We start from the raw sequence: 17,223 nt of genomic DNA, 5'->3' as shown, positions 1-17,223 counted from the left end.
GGTAAGAATACATGTGCCATCCCACAAACCTCTGCCTTCTTTGCAAAGCCTGGTTCCCATGGCAGGCTGTGGTTGCAGCTCTGTCTCTCAGACCTGTTATCTCTGTCTGCCTGCTAGGCATAGCATGTAGTCAACACAGCTTGCACGACAGGCATTGCCTGCCTAGCCTTGACCTAAGAATCAACATCACCCTGGCAGCTTTCACTGCGGACTCAGAGCTATGAGGAAGCATCCATGCTCTTTGGCTCCCACCTTACTCACACTCACTGCCCCTCCTCATTCTTCTCTCACCCTCTCCACAAGCGCCCAATATCCAGCACAGACTGTGTGCCTTGCAGCAAACGCCACTCACGTCTGCGTCTAGGAAAAGCACCTGTCTAAATCTGCATGGTGAATGAGAGGAGAGATTTGGTAGGAAAGATATTTCTGCAAGGAGCTGACAGACAGAATAGGAAACATGAACATTGTTCGGGGAGAGAGAAGTTCAAAACCATCTGAGTTTCAAAGAAAAGAGTTTCAAAGAGTTTCAAAGTTTTCAGAAGTTCAAAACCATCAGAGAGATAACCATGACAACACTTAAGTTCCTTTTTTCCCCCCTTGGATTTGGTGTCTAATTAATTCCACTTGCAAAACCAAAGTTACTTAAGTAACTGACTGACTTAAATGAACTCTTTTACTACAAAATGTATGTTGTTATGAATGTTGTATGTTGTTATGAAATGCCTATAAAAAGTTAATCTGGGGTTACTCTATATAGTCTCGTCCACTACAACTAGCTGGGATTCTACAGAAGCGAGGAGAAAGATGGGGACGTGAGAAAACCTATGATTCAGTAACATACCTGCACAAGCACCATAGTGCAAATCCCAAACCGCAATAAGGGTCAAGGCAGATGGCAATCTGACGCGAAGGGTATAGCTCACACTGTAGCTTTATAGAACGACATAAGGCACTTGTAGCTGCATGTGACATCTGTAAGAAGAAAGCAGGCTGTCTTCAAGGATTTTTTTAAAAAGGGGTATCACATTTAATACCAACAGAAATGTTTGTTGTAGAAGATACAGCAACTGGTAGTGATTCTTTTTACATGCCTGTGAAACAGGAAAGGGATACAAGCCCAAATTTTTAGCTACTTTTCAGGCTATCTGTAAGTGATATCTGTGATGTCAAATAATGTCAAGGAATGTCTAATATTGCTGTGATAAATCACAACTGAAAACATTTGTGAACTTCACCACAATCACCCTCCCTTTAGTCCCCTCAGTGATTCCTCACATACAACCAGGTAGGAATGAATGCTTCCAAAAAGTGCATCAAGAAACTTTAATGTCATGCAAATTTTAGAACAAGCCTTTTGAACACTAAGATGACCCACTGGAGGAGGAATGAAAGTGGAATATGCCAATATATAAGGAAATTAAATTTAACAGTCTCTTTTCAAGTACTCTACCTTTACTCCTGCTAATATGCCAGTAGTAGACACGCTGAAGTCCAAATATGCCAACATATCTGGAGATGCAGGTCTGAAAATATTAGTCAGCTTCTTTTTCGGCATATCATCTACAGAGACCACAGGATTAAAATATATCTTTACAGAATTAACACTGGATGCTTTCTATAGGTTCTGGATGGCTATGTCAATGCAATGCAAGAGACACACATTTAATTAGGCAGCTATGATTTTTGTTGTTGTTGTTATACCAGTCTCCAACTTATATACATTTTATTTTATCTAGTGGGCAAACATTCTGTACCTGTATCCAAAATAGTGGGCCAAGTCTTAATATCTACAGCTGCCGCAGCTTCCTTGGACTTCAGAAGTTTCATTATCACTTGTGTGGTAAGTATACATGCAGACTTACTGACCTGTAAAAACAAAACAAAACAAAACACGGCATTAAAAACACTTGTGAAACCAGTTAACAAATTCTCCAGTAATTTCATATCCATGCAAACGAGATAACTAGTAAGCTGAGTACATGAAGAAAAGTAGCGGAAGTAAAACAAAATAATTTACAACAGCAGAAAGAACATTTTAAACCATTTTTAAAAAAGTATTGATTGACTCAGTCACGGCACACTGATTTTCTTCTGGCTTGTTTTACATTGAGTGTGGCAAAATAATTTATCAGGCAATGTCACTATCTGCATCAACTGACCTACACCCACCACAAACATTAAAAGAGAAATGTCTTATACATACCTCTACAATCATTTTGACAGTGGGCAGAGTGGTAGCAAGATTCTGTGGATGAGGTGGGGCGAACGGTGATAGGTATACAGCCAGCATATAAGCAGCCATAGAAAGTCGCTATTAAGTCTATGCCTGTAAAGAGTATTTGTGAAATTAAAGCTATTTTTATCAGAACAAAAGGCCAAAACCCTTTCAGCAAGATCAAAATATGCACTGAGAAATCTTATTTTATTAAGATTAAGGGATTTGTCACAAAGGTCTTTTCAAAGCAACCATCTGTTCATGGGCCACACCCAATCCTATAAGGTTAAATAATTTGTATTTGAGAGTAGCAAAAAGTATTTAAAATCTAAAAACTTAAAATTTGTATAAATTTATCTTCATGGACAGTAGCATAACAAAATATATAAAAAAACAAGGTACTGTAAGGTTATTGAAAGATGACTCAAATTCTTTTAAAGTATTTTTTCACAATTGTAACTATGAAATACTCAGTCATCCTAACTTTTAGAGGATTTTTTTTCCTGAGGTACACTTGTAAATACACACTAATAATGCAAGTCTGAGGTCCAGATTTCACTTCTGTAGACCAGTCATATCAGAAAAGAACAGGTGGTCATGAAAATACCAACACTGGACATCCCTAATCTTACTTGTCCATGGATACATATCCCAGTTATTATATGATTCAATTTTCTGAGGCTGAAAATCCAAGAATTTTTCATGTGGTTTAGATCAAACTATATTTGCTTACTGTCCAGACCTTGGAGTGTGTTAAATAAAAACTTTGGTAAATTCGTTTGGACATTTTGAGAAGCAGGCTTATTAATAAAACAAAGTCTCTTCCCTTGAAATGTTAAGGTCACACACTATATCAATATATTAAAAGGATGTTTGAATGTTTTCCTTGGCAAGAGCTATTCTTTTCTTATGATGTCTGCTTTGATTTTTCCTGTTTGTGTTGCCTACCTGGAGGATAAACTAGGGCTACATGGTCACCAACATTCAGTCGTCCTTTCTCCATCAGTGCAAACTGCCACTCTCTCTGCTCTCTTGTGCAAATTGTATGCATGATGCAGTACTAGTTACAGTGCCCTGCAGAGAACAGAGGCAAACTTCAGAAAACTTTGCAGAGAAAACATTTTGACGCTGACTAAAGTACATGCTGCAGATGCAATGTTTCCATTTCATTGCAGTTGTTTTAACAATGCAGCAGATTTAAAGACTCTGTCAAAATATGCTTCACATTTCGGAAATTGGTATATGAACTTTTAGCATGTTAGAGAATTCTCAGATATATCAGAAGCAGTTCTTAAATGTATTTGGTACCACAAAAATAATACCTTACAAATATTGAAATTTATAGTCCAAGGGAGGAAAAAAACAGTAGTATCACAGTTGTTTTTAGCAGCAAGTGAAGCACTTCATACTGCTTTGTTTCATTTCAGAGTGTATGAGCATGGGTTACAGAAAGCTATCAATCAAACACTGTTTTCAAATTGTTAATGCTACCCTGACTACAGTGCTTTCCTCTTATTCAACAACTCTTTATTCTATTTCCTCATCTCCTATTACCTTCTTCTGAAGATTGGTAGTGACTGTAATCATTTCTGTTCTACTGTGTGGAGAAGGGGTCTAAGAAAGGGGCCCATATAGTATCATAGAATGGCCTGGGTTGAAAAGGACCTTAAAGATCATCTAGTTTCAACCCCCCTGCTCTGGGCAGGGCTGCCAAATATATGTATCTGGAAGGCACTGTCCAAACTTATGTTTACACTGTGAGATCACACAGTGCATAAACAGCAGAGCCCAGAGGCTTTGGCTCTGCTGTATCATAGCTAGGCTAAAAACCTTAATGGTTTCTCTACATTCACAACAAAAGAATAATAATCACAAAATCTTAAGTCAACCACAGAGCTTCTGGAACAGAGAAGAAGGCAGGTATGCACCTGGTCAAAAACTTCAAATTACAGGCAATTAAATCCTACCCTCCTATCTCCTTCCAATGGCACTTTATCCAGGTGTACATACAGTGGCTGACTAAGCAATCAAACCTCACAGCTGTAGGTTACCTGAAAGTTACCTTATCTTTCAGGAATTAGGTGACTATGGAACTACTCTACCATACACACCTAAATCTCCAGGTTTTGCAATCAGCATTCTCAAGAGTGTGAAGAGAACTCTGCAATGCCTTTGATACAGATTTGCTATTAAAAGGACAGAGAAGCAACCAGAGCTGCAGTTCGTATGCACTGTCACCACGACATCAGTGCACCTGGATGTTGTAGAAAGCACATTTCCTGCAACTATGTATTTGGACAGTCTTCAAATGGAAACAGCTGTATCTTTGGATAATTTAGGCATTCACAAAAAAGCCATGGAGATTACTGAAGGCTTAATCCAGATTTTGATGTGAAGACAGTGAAGGTCGTTTTGCTTCCCAGTCTTAGGAAATGATTTATCCTTTCTGAGACTACAATCTGATATAAGAAAAACTGGTAGGACAACCACCTCAGAGGGAAACAGAGACTTAAATCAAGCCTCCCCACTATAAGATAAGGATTATCACAGCAAATGTCTGTTACATAAGTATCCAGTTTCACATCCAAAACAAGCTGCCTCAGCCCAAACTGATCCAAAGCCTAATCTGATGCAGAACAGCACTGTCATCCAGCTCGGTTTTACTAAGAAAACTTGCTGAAGTGCAAGTCTGTGAGCTAATCATGCACAATAAGAACAGTAAAATCAGACAAGGAGATGGGAACTTTAGCAGCCCAAGGACTTGGGAGAAAATAGTGACATGAAAAGGTATGAAACAGAAGGGTTTCTCATGTGGAGTGGTGAATACACTAATGTTTAGCATTGCAGCTTATTAGTCCAAGCTATTTACGGCACGTGTTCACCGTAAGATAATTTATTTGTGCTTAAATTCTGTATCACCTTTTTGCAGAGTCGCCCTTTGTCTTTTTGCAAAAAGTAAAAGTTGCCTGAACAAAGTGACCCAGAAAGGGACTTCTTCACATTAGAAAACTTCCCTCTTTACTCTGAGAGGTAAACCAATTCTACGGATGGCTTTTAACTATAACCATAATGAAGCAGTTTCACATAATAAAGAAGCTTCTTATGCTAAACCAGAGTCTCAGGAGAAAAGTCAGAACTTTGAACCATGTCCTAAACCATTTTGCCTGTCTGAACAAGAGACCCAAAGGCAAATCCCTTACTTCACAGGACTGTTGCTGGACCTTCTGGAAGCCCATTTGTTATCTCACATATCTGCAGTACAGTACAGCACAGGGTAGACCCAATTTGTCACTGGGCTGTTATCATCATTGGAAGAGTAGCTAGTGAGTACAGGCTCAAACCAAATTGACTCCTGGAGACTAATCTTGCCTCCTGGAAAGAAAGGAAGGTAGAACAAGGGGGGAAAATATGCCAGAACAGAAGCAGAAGAATCTAAATCATCTGAATATTATGAAATACACACAGCAGTACTGCTCCTCAACCTCAGGGATGCTGAAATACTGAGGAACATAAAAAAGCAGTTTTGGGGTTTTGTACACCTCCTTACAAAGTGTTGGATGCTTGGGGTTTGTGTACACTCCAAAACTACTGATAGTCAAGTACAGAACAGAGTGACTACAAGCAAATATGATCTATCTGCTACGAAACAAGACTGTTGCCTTGTCATATATCATAAGGGCTAGAAAAGCCCTAATAATATGTATATATAAATATATATACACCGCTTGTGCTCCAAAATTGAAGCATTTACTTATTCGTGTTTGAGTAACATCCTTTTTAGGGGGGAAAGGCTAATAAAGACAAGGCATCAGTGTCTCCTGAAGAGTATGCAGTGCTTCTGGAAAACAGGACTCCAAAGTTGTTCCGGGGGCTCTCTGCCTAGGCTCTGTATCTTCTAATGAAAAAAACCCTCCAGCTGTGATTTCCTCTTAGCCTTATGCTCAGAAACAAAGACAAAACTGTGACTTACATTAATATGACGGAAGTTGTTTTCCAGCAGGAAACACAACTGCTGCCATGTTTTTAAGTTAGAAATGCAAAACGCACACTAGAATTTTAGACATGGAATAAAATTCCAGATGTAGAAAAATTATGCTGCTTTCTAACCACCAATGATTTATATTTGCTTCAGAACCATGACATCACACATTAAAATAACTTGAAGCATTTTAGGAAAAAGACTTCTATTTGTTATTGTCTTAGAATTCTTGGAGATCTTGGAGGTCTTTTCCAACCTTAGTGAATCTAATTCAAACAATCCTTTACTGATCTTGACCTTAAAGTAAAATCTAAGATGCATTTCACCTTGGAATTCAACAACAAGAAGAGGGGATGATCTGGAGTTGTCTGAGCTCGCCACTGAAGAACATCTGCTAAATACAGGAACTGAAACAGAAAAAGAATAATAGAAAACATTCAGATTCACTACAATGCCCCATGCTTAGTTTCAGCAGAATACCATGACTGTTCTTCCCTAACTTTGAAGAAACCAACTCAAATATTTAATATTACTAGGATGCTTGAATTACCTTTCTTGCCTGATCATTATCCTCCAACTGGGTAACATCTCTCCCTGAGGCTTGTGCAATTCTCTTTCCAGCAACAAGGTTTCCTACTATCATTGAAGCAGGACCAACATCTGCATTTTAAAAAACAGTCCAAATAAGAAAAATAATATGTAATAAACATCCAACAATCAATAATTCAGACTGCAGATTGCTATAAATGCCACTTGGAATATAGACAGGAAAGATGAAAAGCTAAAACCAAAGATCATATTCCATAGAATAAGAGAGAGGAGGATAATATGGTACACTAAAGCAGTCTAGTACTGACTCAATAAGCTGTGGTCTATTTGTACTTCTGTTCTCTTATGTGAGTTACAGTATGTAAGAAGACTCGTCTGTGCAAGATTGCCAGTACTGGAACAATTTACAATATAGTTATGGAAGCATGAAAATGGGACATGCTGTCTGTCTTTGCATTTACCTGGATTCAAGGTAGACCATAAGGCCCCCACCTGAGCTCTAGGCTGCTCTGACAACACCACTAGCTCTGCCAAGTTAGGCATCTTGAAGCCATCCAAGATGCACAACCCTGAGCTCTCACATTGCTACCAGGTCACTCTACACATGCCCTCAGAAACAGACACGTAGACCTAAGCAACATGTTCTGTTTTACTTACCTGGTTGTTTCTGTCGAGGCTTAGGCAGGTTAGTAACGCAAGTATGTGGACACATCAAGACATTACAAGGGTGCAGAGCACCTTCTAAAAAGCGCTGCTTGGTTTCTGAAACATGAATTCCTCCAAGTGGTGCCTTTGGCAAAGTGTTGGCTGGCACCAAGGCAAGACAGTAGACGCCCACTTGGTGAATGCTATCAATTGCCTTGATGGAGAGAAAAAAAAACAAACAACAAAATATTCCACATTATCAACTGGGATGTAGATAAAGTAAGAATTCTAGTCATTTAATAACATTAAAATTTTTACTTGCACCATAATTTGCAAATAAAGGGTCCAATTCTGCACTCACTGAACTCATAGAAGTTGTGCCATGACTTCAATGGGAGCAGGAGCAGACCCAGGACTTTGCTTGTGCACGCTATCAATGGGATGCCACCTGCACATCAGGGATTAGGAAAGTCTCTTAAAAGTGGGCAACAAGTGCAGAGATTTTAAAAAGCCAAAACTATATCACAGCAAATTTAGCACGTATGGCACGATCACAAAAGCACAGTAGAACATAAAAACCACAAAAATAGGAAGGGAAACATCTTGCTGCCTAAAACTTAGGTGTCCATTTTAGCTATGACACTTTTAAAAACAGAAATAACTAAATTTTCTCTTGTGAAAAACAGCTTATTACCAGGTATTCCCTCCAAAAAGATTAAAAACTGAAATTAGACAGAAACTGTAACTACAGAACTGTGTTGTCCTTAAGAGGTATCTATCTTTTTTCCCTTGTTTTCTCCAGTTTTCCCTTAATTTGTCCCCTCTACAGAGTCTTCTTCTATAACTGTGCTCTCACTTTTTACTTCCTTATAACTGCTCAATTCATTCCGAAATCCTTAAATGCAACTACCAGAAGTCCACTCCCTCCTGACCCCTACAGAAGCACAATACAGTAAGCAAGGGGAAAAAGTTTTCACTGCGTACTGTTGGAGATGTAGAATAAGAACATTAGTGACTTAGATTTTAGGGTCTATTTTGCTAATTGGCACTAAGTAACCTTAAACATTTTCAGTCTTAACTCTCCCAGCCAGTATGAAATCAGCAGAAATACATAGAATTAAAACAGACAGAAACCGTCATTCTAGTAATACTAAGTTCAAAAACATTCTGAAAAGAAGTCTTACTTTTTACAATTTTTTTTTGTTAACTGTCAGCTCTGAAACACATTCTAAGTCAGCATATTGTAAATCTAGTTACACTGAAAGTTTTTTCTTATGGAAAACAGATGCTCTAAGATTCTCATTTCATTCATTAGCCTTATTCACCTGGAAAGAGAGAAAGGACAGATCTGACTACCTGTAGAACCCTGCTCATCCACTGAAAACTATCCTCCTCTGATGCATCAGGGCGCTGCTCTGCCACAAGCACTATTCGATCATCATGCAAAACGGTCACAGAAAAAACTGCTATCCTAAAACGCAAAGGATAGAAGAATGATAGGATGCAACATATGATGAACATAGCATGGCTTATTATAATATGGCAATGACTGCAATCTTCAATGGTACTGCTTCAACACACACAAGTATTATTCATGCCAGATCATTGCAAAACCACAGACAAATTTAGAACAAATGCAAGTTTATTTCTGTAAAATTCTATTGGGGGTCAAGTGAATTTGCAGTCACTAATGTAGTATGTGTTTAACGTGGGCAGGTTCCATACATGCAAGGGCTAGGCAAACCTTGCCTATATAGCTCCATCATGCACACTAAACCTGTTGCTCTTACGTACTTCATCTGTCCTGAAAGACAACAATTATGCCAAATTACTGGCTAGCATGTCTAGTGATGTTTGCACTGATTAATACTTACTCCCCTTTTGTGAATTAAATTAGTTTTAGGCTTGCAACTTCTAGGACAAAATATTAATCATGTCTTAACCAGGTATCTGCCATTATTTTTATGACATGTGAATTGAGCAAGTGATGCAAAAATGATGAGAGCTCGACTTTGTGAGTTGGTAATGGTTCTGTGTCACTGTCACAGCTGCAGAAGAACAATACTTGAACTAAAGGATTCTCAACTGAAGAGCAGTAAGGTTGTTGATACAGCACACACACTCTCTGAAAGTCTTTCAACAGCACTTCCAGTTTGTTCTTTAGAAGGTTGCAAAGCTCTTCCCTAGGCCACTTTGCGTAAGACTGCTCGGGTGGACAAAGGGGAGTTGTATTTTACATTCTGTATCAAGCTTCATTTGACTGTCTTCAGAGAAGCTTTGAAAGAAGTTTTAAACAGACACTTAAAGTTTGATGTTTATAATATCTGAAGATAATTGTAAATTATACAGAAATCTAATATGCAAGAAGCAGGATGTCACTATTTGTCTTCCAAATTAGCAGTGACAGCCGAGTTCTTATTTGGCATACCACAACCTAGTGCTATCTTTCCTGGAAAGTACACATGTAAAAATTCACATGAGGAACTCCCATATACACTATATTGCTTGTTCATTGCTTGCAGATGAAAAAAGAGCAACGAAGTTCAATCAGTGGTGGTGGAGTTTATAATATACTCACCTTCCCCGGTAGACAAATTTCATTGGTTCTACTGCTAATGCTGTGGCTACTACATCATCTGCATTATGTCTGCGACCACTAACTGTCATTAGGCCATCCAATTTTCCTACCACAAACACCAAATAGTCCTGAAAAGAAGACAAGATTAGAAAAAGAGAAGGAAAAACCTCCTGGCAATATGCCTGACTAAAACCAATGATATTCACAATATTGGTATAAGGTCACTGCCCTGACATAGAATTGTGCTCAGTGCATCTATGGTCACACAGGAGCCAGCTCGCTGCCTACATGGGCTGCACAGCTCAAGGTATATAGACACTGACTTCCAGCATGGACTTGAAATAGTATCACCACAGCTGCCACTAGTCAAGAGGCAGTTGAAGACATGGGCCAACTATTACTGAAAATAAATGAAAATACTGCTCCCTTAAGGGGTAGATGCTAGCTTGTTTCACTCTGGCTTCACTTCCTCTGCAAGCTGTCATAGGAGCTCTTCTGTTCTGTTTCCCCACTGGCAACCTGTCTCCTCTTCATTATATACCAGATTACTGGGGTGGGCATGTGTCATTCAGAGGTGGGAGTCAGGAAAAAGTGAGGCCAAAACTGCTCATTCACACTTACAGGACCCACAAAGCCAAGTAATCCTGTCTTGTAAAGGGTTGATCTGAAACAGGCACACCGGTGGCTGTCACTGGAATGGCCTGAAAGAACACAGAAGAAATATTCACACACACAGTAGTAAGAAAACTGAAGTTAAAATACTTTCTGCCTCTGTTTCATTGCAGCTGAAAAAATCAGCTGAATAATTACTTGATGACAACATTCACTATCATGTCAAGTATGAACAACATCTTTTAGAATAATGAAGAACACACCCGTCCATCTAACTCAGGTGGTTTCCTTGCCTTTTTTTTCTTCAACTGTTGCATTACATCAGGTATCTCATTGGTGTTCTCACTAGCTAACAATAGTGCTGAAAGCTAAGGTGTTTAAGATGTTAAGATTAGGCAAACTGACAGAAAGAGGCTTTTTTGAAAATGAAGATCATGGTCAGGATTTCTCTCACCTCTCTGCTAGAATTCCATACTTCAGCCAAGTCTTCAAATTTTCACCCACTGCAATATACTGCAAAACTACTACTTCCCCTCCTTTTTTGCCAGAACAGGGAAAAATTGAAATTAGGGTACCACTGACTGTGAGGAAAAATCTGGGCAGAAAGAGCTCTTTTGCTTTAGCTTGAGAAACTGTAATGATTATGACTTACATCCTTACTCTCTCCATCGAAATACCCAGGAACATAATTTCACATATCCGAACTTTCTGGCATTCTAAGCATTGTAACAAACAAACACTAGAGTTCACTTTGAAGAGTACATACTACTTGCAATACACAAATGAAGCTTTTTCAATAATTTATTTTATCTGCACAAATGCAAATTGATTGTATGAAGAAGCTCACAAATACCAAACTAATTTCTCTCTGTCCCAAGCTATGCACCAATAAATTGAAATATCTTCAGGTAACTTTACATAAGACTTATGGGTTAATACAGAATGGAGATAAATTTAAATGCCAACACGGACACAACACTGGATTGCAGAATATATAGGCAGCTGACTGCCTGCTGATGGTCCTTTGTATTTTGGTTGTAAGAGAAGGAATTTCAAGTTCTGACATGAAGAATGAAGGACAGTGTATTTCACCATGGCTTTTTATTTAAAAAAGGAAAGTAATAAAAAATAAAAAGTAGAATAAATAAAAATGAATGAATGAATAAATAAATAAATAAGTGGAAGAAAATATATGATTTTCAAGAAGAAATACCAGAGTTACAACAATTGAACTGTACATTACACAGAGAAATACAAACCTCAAACACATTTTTGGTGATTCCAAGAAGGCCAAAATATGCCATTCCAGTTGCACCTGAATTCACACATATTTCTCCAACCTCATCAGCTTTACACAGATAAGGAGTCCCATCCACCTTCACGACACAAACATTTGCTAAAGGAGAGGAAAAAAAAACAGAATCATAACATTGGTATATTTCAGCAACTGATACAGAAGTTACTTGGCTACTGGTAGACAAATAAAAATTTTAATATACTTTATCTACCAGCTACAGAAAAAACACAGCATGTAAGAGAGCTCTCTTTCTGACAGCCTGTGCAATATGATCTCTGAGATGAAAGATGCAAGTTTGCAAACGCATTTTTTTTAACAGCGCTTCACAGCCTATGTATCAGCTGCAACTGACTCCAAAACTGTAGCAATTGCTTTTCAATATGAAGGTAGGTGGCTTCTTCAAATTAAAGCTCATATGAGAATAAAGATGAAAAAGAAAAGATATTAAATTACAGACATACCACTCCTTTTATTTTATTATTACACTTTTGTTTTCATAGTATCATACCTTAAGTTATATGAGAAACACATTAGAAATGGAGAGAAAATTAGGCCATTATATTTTCTCACTGCCAGGTCATGATTTTTCTGCATTATGTCCCATCTTCTTTTAAAGCAGTCTTCCAACTACCATCTTTCAGAGAGATGTCTCTTGCTGAACCTAATCCCATGACTACACATTATTTCTTTCCAAGCTTCAGTGTGACGACTTCATCTTCTTCAGTGTGACAACTTTCTTCAAATCATTAAGAGTATTTAATTTCATAAAGGTCCTACTACTATTATCCTCCTGTTACTTAGAAGAAAACCAATTTTCTTCTGAAATCTCAGATCTTCCAACACTGACATTTTCTTATTTTTAATCATGGAAATACACACTTGTAAACCAAATGTAACACTGATCTTTGCTCTGGCCACTGGTTATATATCTGACTTCTGAAGCAACTGTTTTTTAGAAGTTTCTCTGGCAGGAACCTTTTCTCTGGCAGACCCTTTGCTTATAGCGGTTGGGATTTGTCTCTTCCCATCACCAAAGTGAAAAGAAAAAGGATAAGAAAGGAGAAGGCACAACAGAGCAACGAAGTTTAGCTTAGCACTTACAGACAAGATTAAAAAGAAATCAAAAAGGTCATCTTAGCCAATATGAAATAAACAGAGCCTTTGAAAAACAACGCAAACTATGCCATGAATTAATATTCTGCCCTTTCCCATTGCACCTGCTTCCAATCCAGATTATCAGAGTATTTTGTTGTCAAGTATACTGTATGTAAAAAGGAAAGATTTCTATCAGGACCCTTTGAATGTTTTGGACATGGAACATATCTCAGATATGAAACCTAGATAAGGCTGACAACAGCCATTATGAAGGAGTGTATTACTGCATTCCAATTTAGCCAGTCTTAACTGATACTACAGACAGCCCTTACTTTTACCATTGTTCAACCAGAACAAAAAGAAATCCTAAGTGGAACATAGCACATTTTATCTGAAATTAACACATGATACAGCCAGTTCTGCTGCAAGCATGGACCAAGTTGCTAGTTGATAAAGCGAATAAGGACATTGTCAAGTCTCAGTGAAGTATTCAGTCCTCAACAACTTATGTCTGAACAGGAAAGACAGTAATTCACCCTACAAGTAGACCAACCTCTAGATCATCTTGGTTTCATAAAAATTAGATAATTTTTAGAACAACAGATGTTTATTAATAAAGAGTGTGGGACCCTGTGATATTAACCTTCGCTGACCAAAGAAGGAGACTGCATGGTCAATGGCTGGTACAGCTCCAACTCCAAAGCAGAACAAGAGTTTCAGCTGCTGAAAATATGTGTGAACTACGAGGTTGGAAAGAACCACCAGTTCATAATTTAGTCATTCAGAAAAACTCACTAGAAACATTAGAAACATTTAAAAAGGCAGTTTATACCTTTGTGACAAATTGAAACAGATACTTTATTACCACAAGAAATAATAGTCTTCAACTCATTCACAGACACAGAGAGCACAGCCGATTAGCCTGCGGTTCTGAACTGATGATCCATCCATGAAGCCTAAGGACAATCCTATCACCCTGATCAAGTCAAAAAAATACTTACCAGTAACCAACGTATGATATAGGTAGTCTACACATACATTCTAACAGCAGGCATAGTTCTGCCTTGCCATGTGTTACTGCAAGGTTTTCCTTTTGCAGTACCTGTAGAGCCTGTACTTGGGCTTCTTTTTTTCCTGCTTCATGTGTGCTATACAAGAGAGCGCATCTACCACCATTTCAGTCTCTCAACAGCATCGCATCTGAAAAAGAATTAGAGAAGGGAAAGGTAGATGGGACAGGAATGTACATGTGGACTACACATCATGAAGAATACTGATTACTGGTAGGAAAACTTTCTTCAAATGAGTCCACATGTACATTCTTACAGATGGAGTCTCAGGAGTTAGCCCTGCCACAAGATTTCTGGCAGAGGATAAGAATCCTACTGTGCAAACAAATGACCGAACTGATACCCTTACTGAAGACTGGACTTAGCTTTGAATATTTCAGGAATAGCACCACATGAATGTGAGAATGTTGGAGGTCTGCACAGCAGATAGCTAGAACAGAAAACTACTGCCACCAAAGATGCTTGATATGTGTTAGAAAGTGCTTTCATTCCATTTTCATGGTTTCATAGCAGATCCATATGCAACTGTTACAGTGTGCCAATAGTGGAATTCCAGGATCTTCTTGTAGGAAGCAAGTCTTCCTGAAAGGCCTGGGGCCATGAAAATAAAGAGAGGGCCCTCCTAGCACTGCAGGTGTTACAGCTTCTGTTATAGAAGCAGGAAACCTCAGGAAAAATAACAAAAAGCTAGCATAAAACACCTCTAACCACCACTGTTGAAGGCACTCACAGTAGTTCCAGAGAAACCTAATCCTTGAAGAAAACAGCATATGAGGCTGTTCAATGGAAGGACCTGAATATTTTCCCACTCTTCTGGAAAGGGCATTAGGCATAAAGTAAGGGCATTCCTAGACAAAGATGAACAAGAATCTAGACTCTAAAGGTGGTCATGCAAGTATCCAGAGCACAACATTTAAATTGGAAGAGAACATCTTATCTTAACTGTACCCATCACCACAGATCTCCAAAAGTAGATCTATAGTGGGAGGATGTTGTGCTGTCACATGACAGTCTGAAGCCAAATGGAACACAGAACTGACTACTATGATAAATTCTGAGGGCTAAGATGGAATACTGTTTCTTCACATTCGCAATGTAAGGAATAAGACTAAAAGCATCATGAAGTTGTCCTGTAACAGCTCCTTTCAAAAATCAGTAAAAGGCACTGAGATATAGGAACTAAATTTTTCTGCAATGAAGAGGCATCATGATGACCACCAGAATCTGCATAAATGTTTGCTGAGACACAGACATCCACAAACTGATGACAAAGCAAGCATCCTAACATCCTGTTCTTTTTGCAGAAGCTTAAAATCTGGCTCCAACCTAAAATTTTCTGTTTGAATGTAAGAAAGTAACTGCTGCAGCACTTTTTCTATGAACCAGGTTTTGTATGATTAGGAGCTGTAGGGATATAGATGATCTGGATTAGATAGGGTTATTCTACTGTCAAAGAAACAATGTGAGGACAATTTCTGCAAAACAATGGAAATGGTAAGCAGCAGGGAGGCAAAACTGAGTCCCCCTGACCAGCCACATCCTAGCGTAAGATACTATAAGCTTCCAAGATGATAGGTGACATGTCAGTTGCATCCCAATTGATGGGAAAGTTGGAGGCTGAAAACAGGAAGAAGAGAGGTTTGGTACTCTCACTACCATCTTTACCAGTCCAATTTGAAAAAAAAAAAAAAAGAACTAAAGACCATTATGAGCCGAATACTGCTTCTTACCAAGGTTGCTTCCGAGACAGAAAGCATGCAAAATAGCCCAAGCTCATCAACGGGTGAGACGAAACATCATCCTTCCAGGAGCTACATAGTAGTTTTCAGGGAAATGTGTACTAGATTCTCTCCTACAAATTCCCAAGCTATCTTTCATGCGGACATTTCTTTGTGGATGCTTGCACTTCCCTGGTGGCTCTTGTGATTGGCATTCATGCTAGATAATCAAAGTGAACAGCCAAGGCAACTGAAGAGAATATAGCATCTAGAGTGGCCTATGGGTTAAACAGCAGCAACATAAGACATCATGCTGGTGCTACGGGGTCTGTCTTATTTGCTGATTAAGACACTATAAGAAGGTGGACCCACAGTGTCTCAGAACGAATAGCAAGGTCTGCAGAAAAGGAGGGCAGAAGCGGACACTTTATGTCCATGACCTTTTAAGCAGCTGGCTCCTGAATAAAGCACACCAGGGATCTTCAAGGGTACTGAAATCAAAACCATTTGGTTTGACTGAACAAGCCTCAGCAAGACTACTTGTTCTTGGCTAGGAGACTACTTTCATAGCACATTTCATGGAATTATAGAAAAGCCCAGCTTGAAAGGGACCTGAGATCTAGTCCAACCTTCATTTGACCAAACAAAATTCAGGAATGTGAGCTCCTATGTTGTAAGATATTTGAATGACTAAGGCATATAGTGACTTCCAATATCTTACAGAATTATTCAGTAAGTATGGAATACAGCCTTCAGGGACAGCATGACACTCAAATTAGGCCTTTGGTGAAAGCACTGCAATCTAAAGAAAGGGAAAAAACAGGGAAAGATCAAGACTCATCAGTCTGCAGAGTAATTCAAAGTGACAAGTGACAGGCAAGGAAATGGTGGTATGTTCTCTCCTGTGTGCCAAACACGAAGTGAGAAGGGACAGAGCACATCCTCCATGATACTACACAGGAAAAAGCATAAAACTTACAAGGCAAGGCACAAGTATATCCAATACTAGAATGTACACGCAGACTCATTTGAAAGAATTCATTAAGTTCTTTAAGACAACAATTTCTTTTCATTTGACATAAATCTGATTTAAACAACTGCTTGTTTTTGTTTTTGTTTTTAAAGAGACAGCCACAGGGAACAAAATTCTTAGATTATCACCTAGAAAGCACCCTCTTATCTATGTTCTGACTTAAAGAATGTACAGAGATGTTTCTGCTAAACTATACTTTCAGACATGGAATTTTTATCATTCTGTCAAATTGAAATTAATCTGCCCTATAGACTAATAGCTTGATGCTGATGAGAGTTTTAAAACAGTTAATGAATTAAGTCACCTAACTTCAGCTTAACCTACAAGTAGTTTTGCCACTTAGCACTATCTTTTAAAACATCAATAGCCATCCACAACAAGTCATACCACTTCAAGGCATAAGACAGATACACACTTCACTATCCCTCATAT

General features: G+C 38.5%; 1 protein-coding gene across 1 annotated transcript in view; it reads right to left on the bottom strand.

The window, feature by feature from the left end:
• Positions 1 to 17,223, bottom strand: part of DIP2A (disco interacting protein 2 homolog A) — a 117,753-nt gene that overhangs the window by 18,976 nt on the left and 81,554 nt on the right. Inside the window, 16 exon segments of the mRNA XM_040561434.1 lie at positions 842 to 972; positions 1,451 to 1,560; positions 1,755 to 1,866; positions 2,204 to 2,260; positions 2,262 to 2,326; positions 3,164 to 3,224; positions 3,226 to 3,255; positions 3,257 to 3,289; positions 6,521 to 6,601; positions 6,745 to 6,854; positions 7,401 to 7,602; positions 8,745 to 8,859; positions 9,967 to 10,094; positions 10,588 to 10,616; positions 10,619 to 10,667; positions 11,838 to 11,974. Of these exon segments, the coding sequence (XP_040417368.1) occupies positions 842 to 972; positions 1,451 to 1,560; positions 1,755 to 1,866; positions 2,204 to 2,260; positions 2,262 to 2,326; positions 3,164 to 3,224; positions 3,226 to 3,255; positions 3,257 to 3,289; positions 6,521 to 6,601; positions 6,745 to 6,854; positions 7,401 to 7,602; positions 8,745 to 8,859; positions 9,967 to 10,094; positions 10,588 to 10,616; positions 10,619 to 10,667; positions 11,838 to 11,974 (1,450 nt within the window).

The sequence above is a fragment of the Cygnus olor genome, chromosome 6 (assembly GCF_009769625.2).
Source record: "Cygnus olor isolate bCygOlo1 chromosome 6, bCygOlo1.pri.v2, whole genome shotgun sequence".
Lineage (NCBI taxonomy): Eukaryota > Metazoa > Chordata > Aves > Anseriformes > Anatidae > Cygnus > Cygnus olor.
Note: the sequence above shows the minus strand (reverse complement) of the source record. Positions and strands in the feature narration are given on the sequence as shown.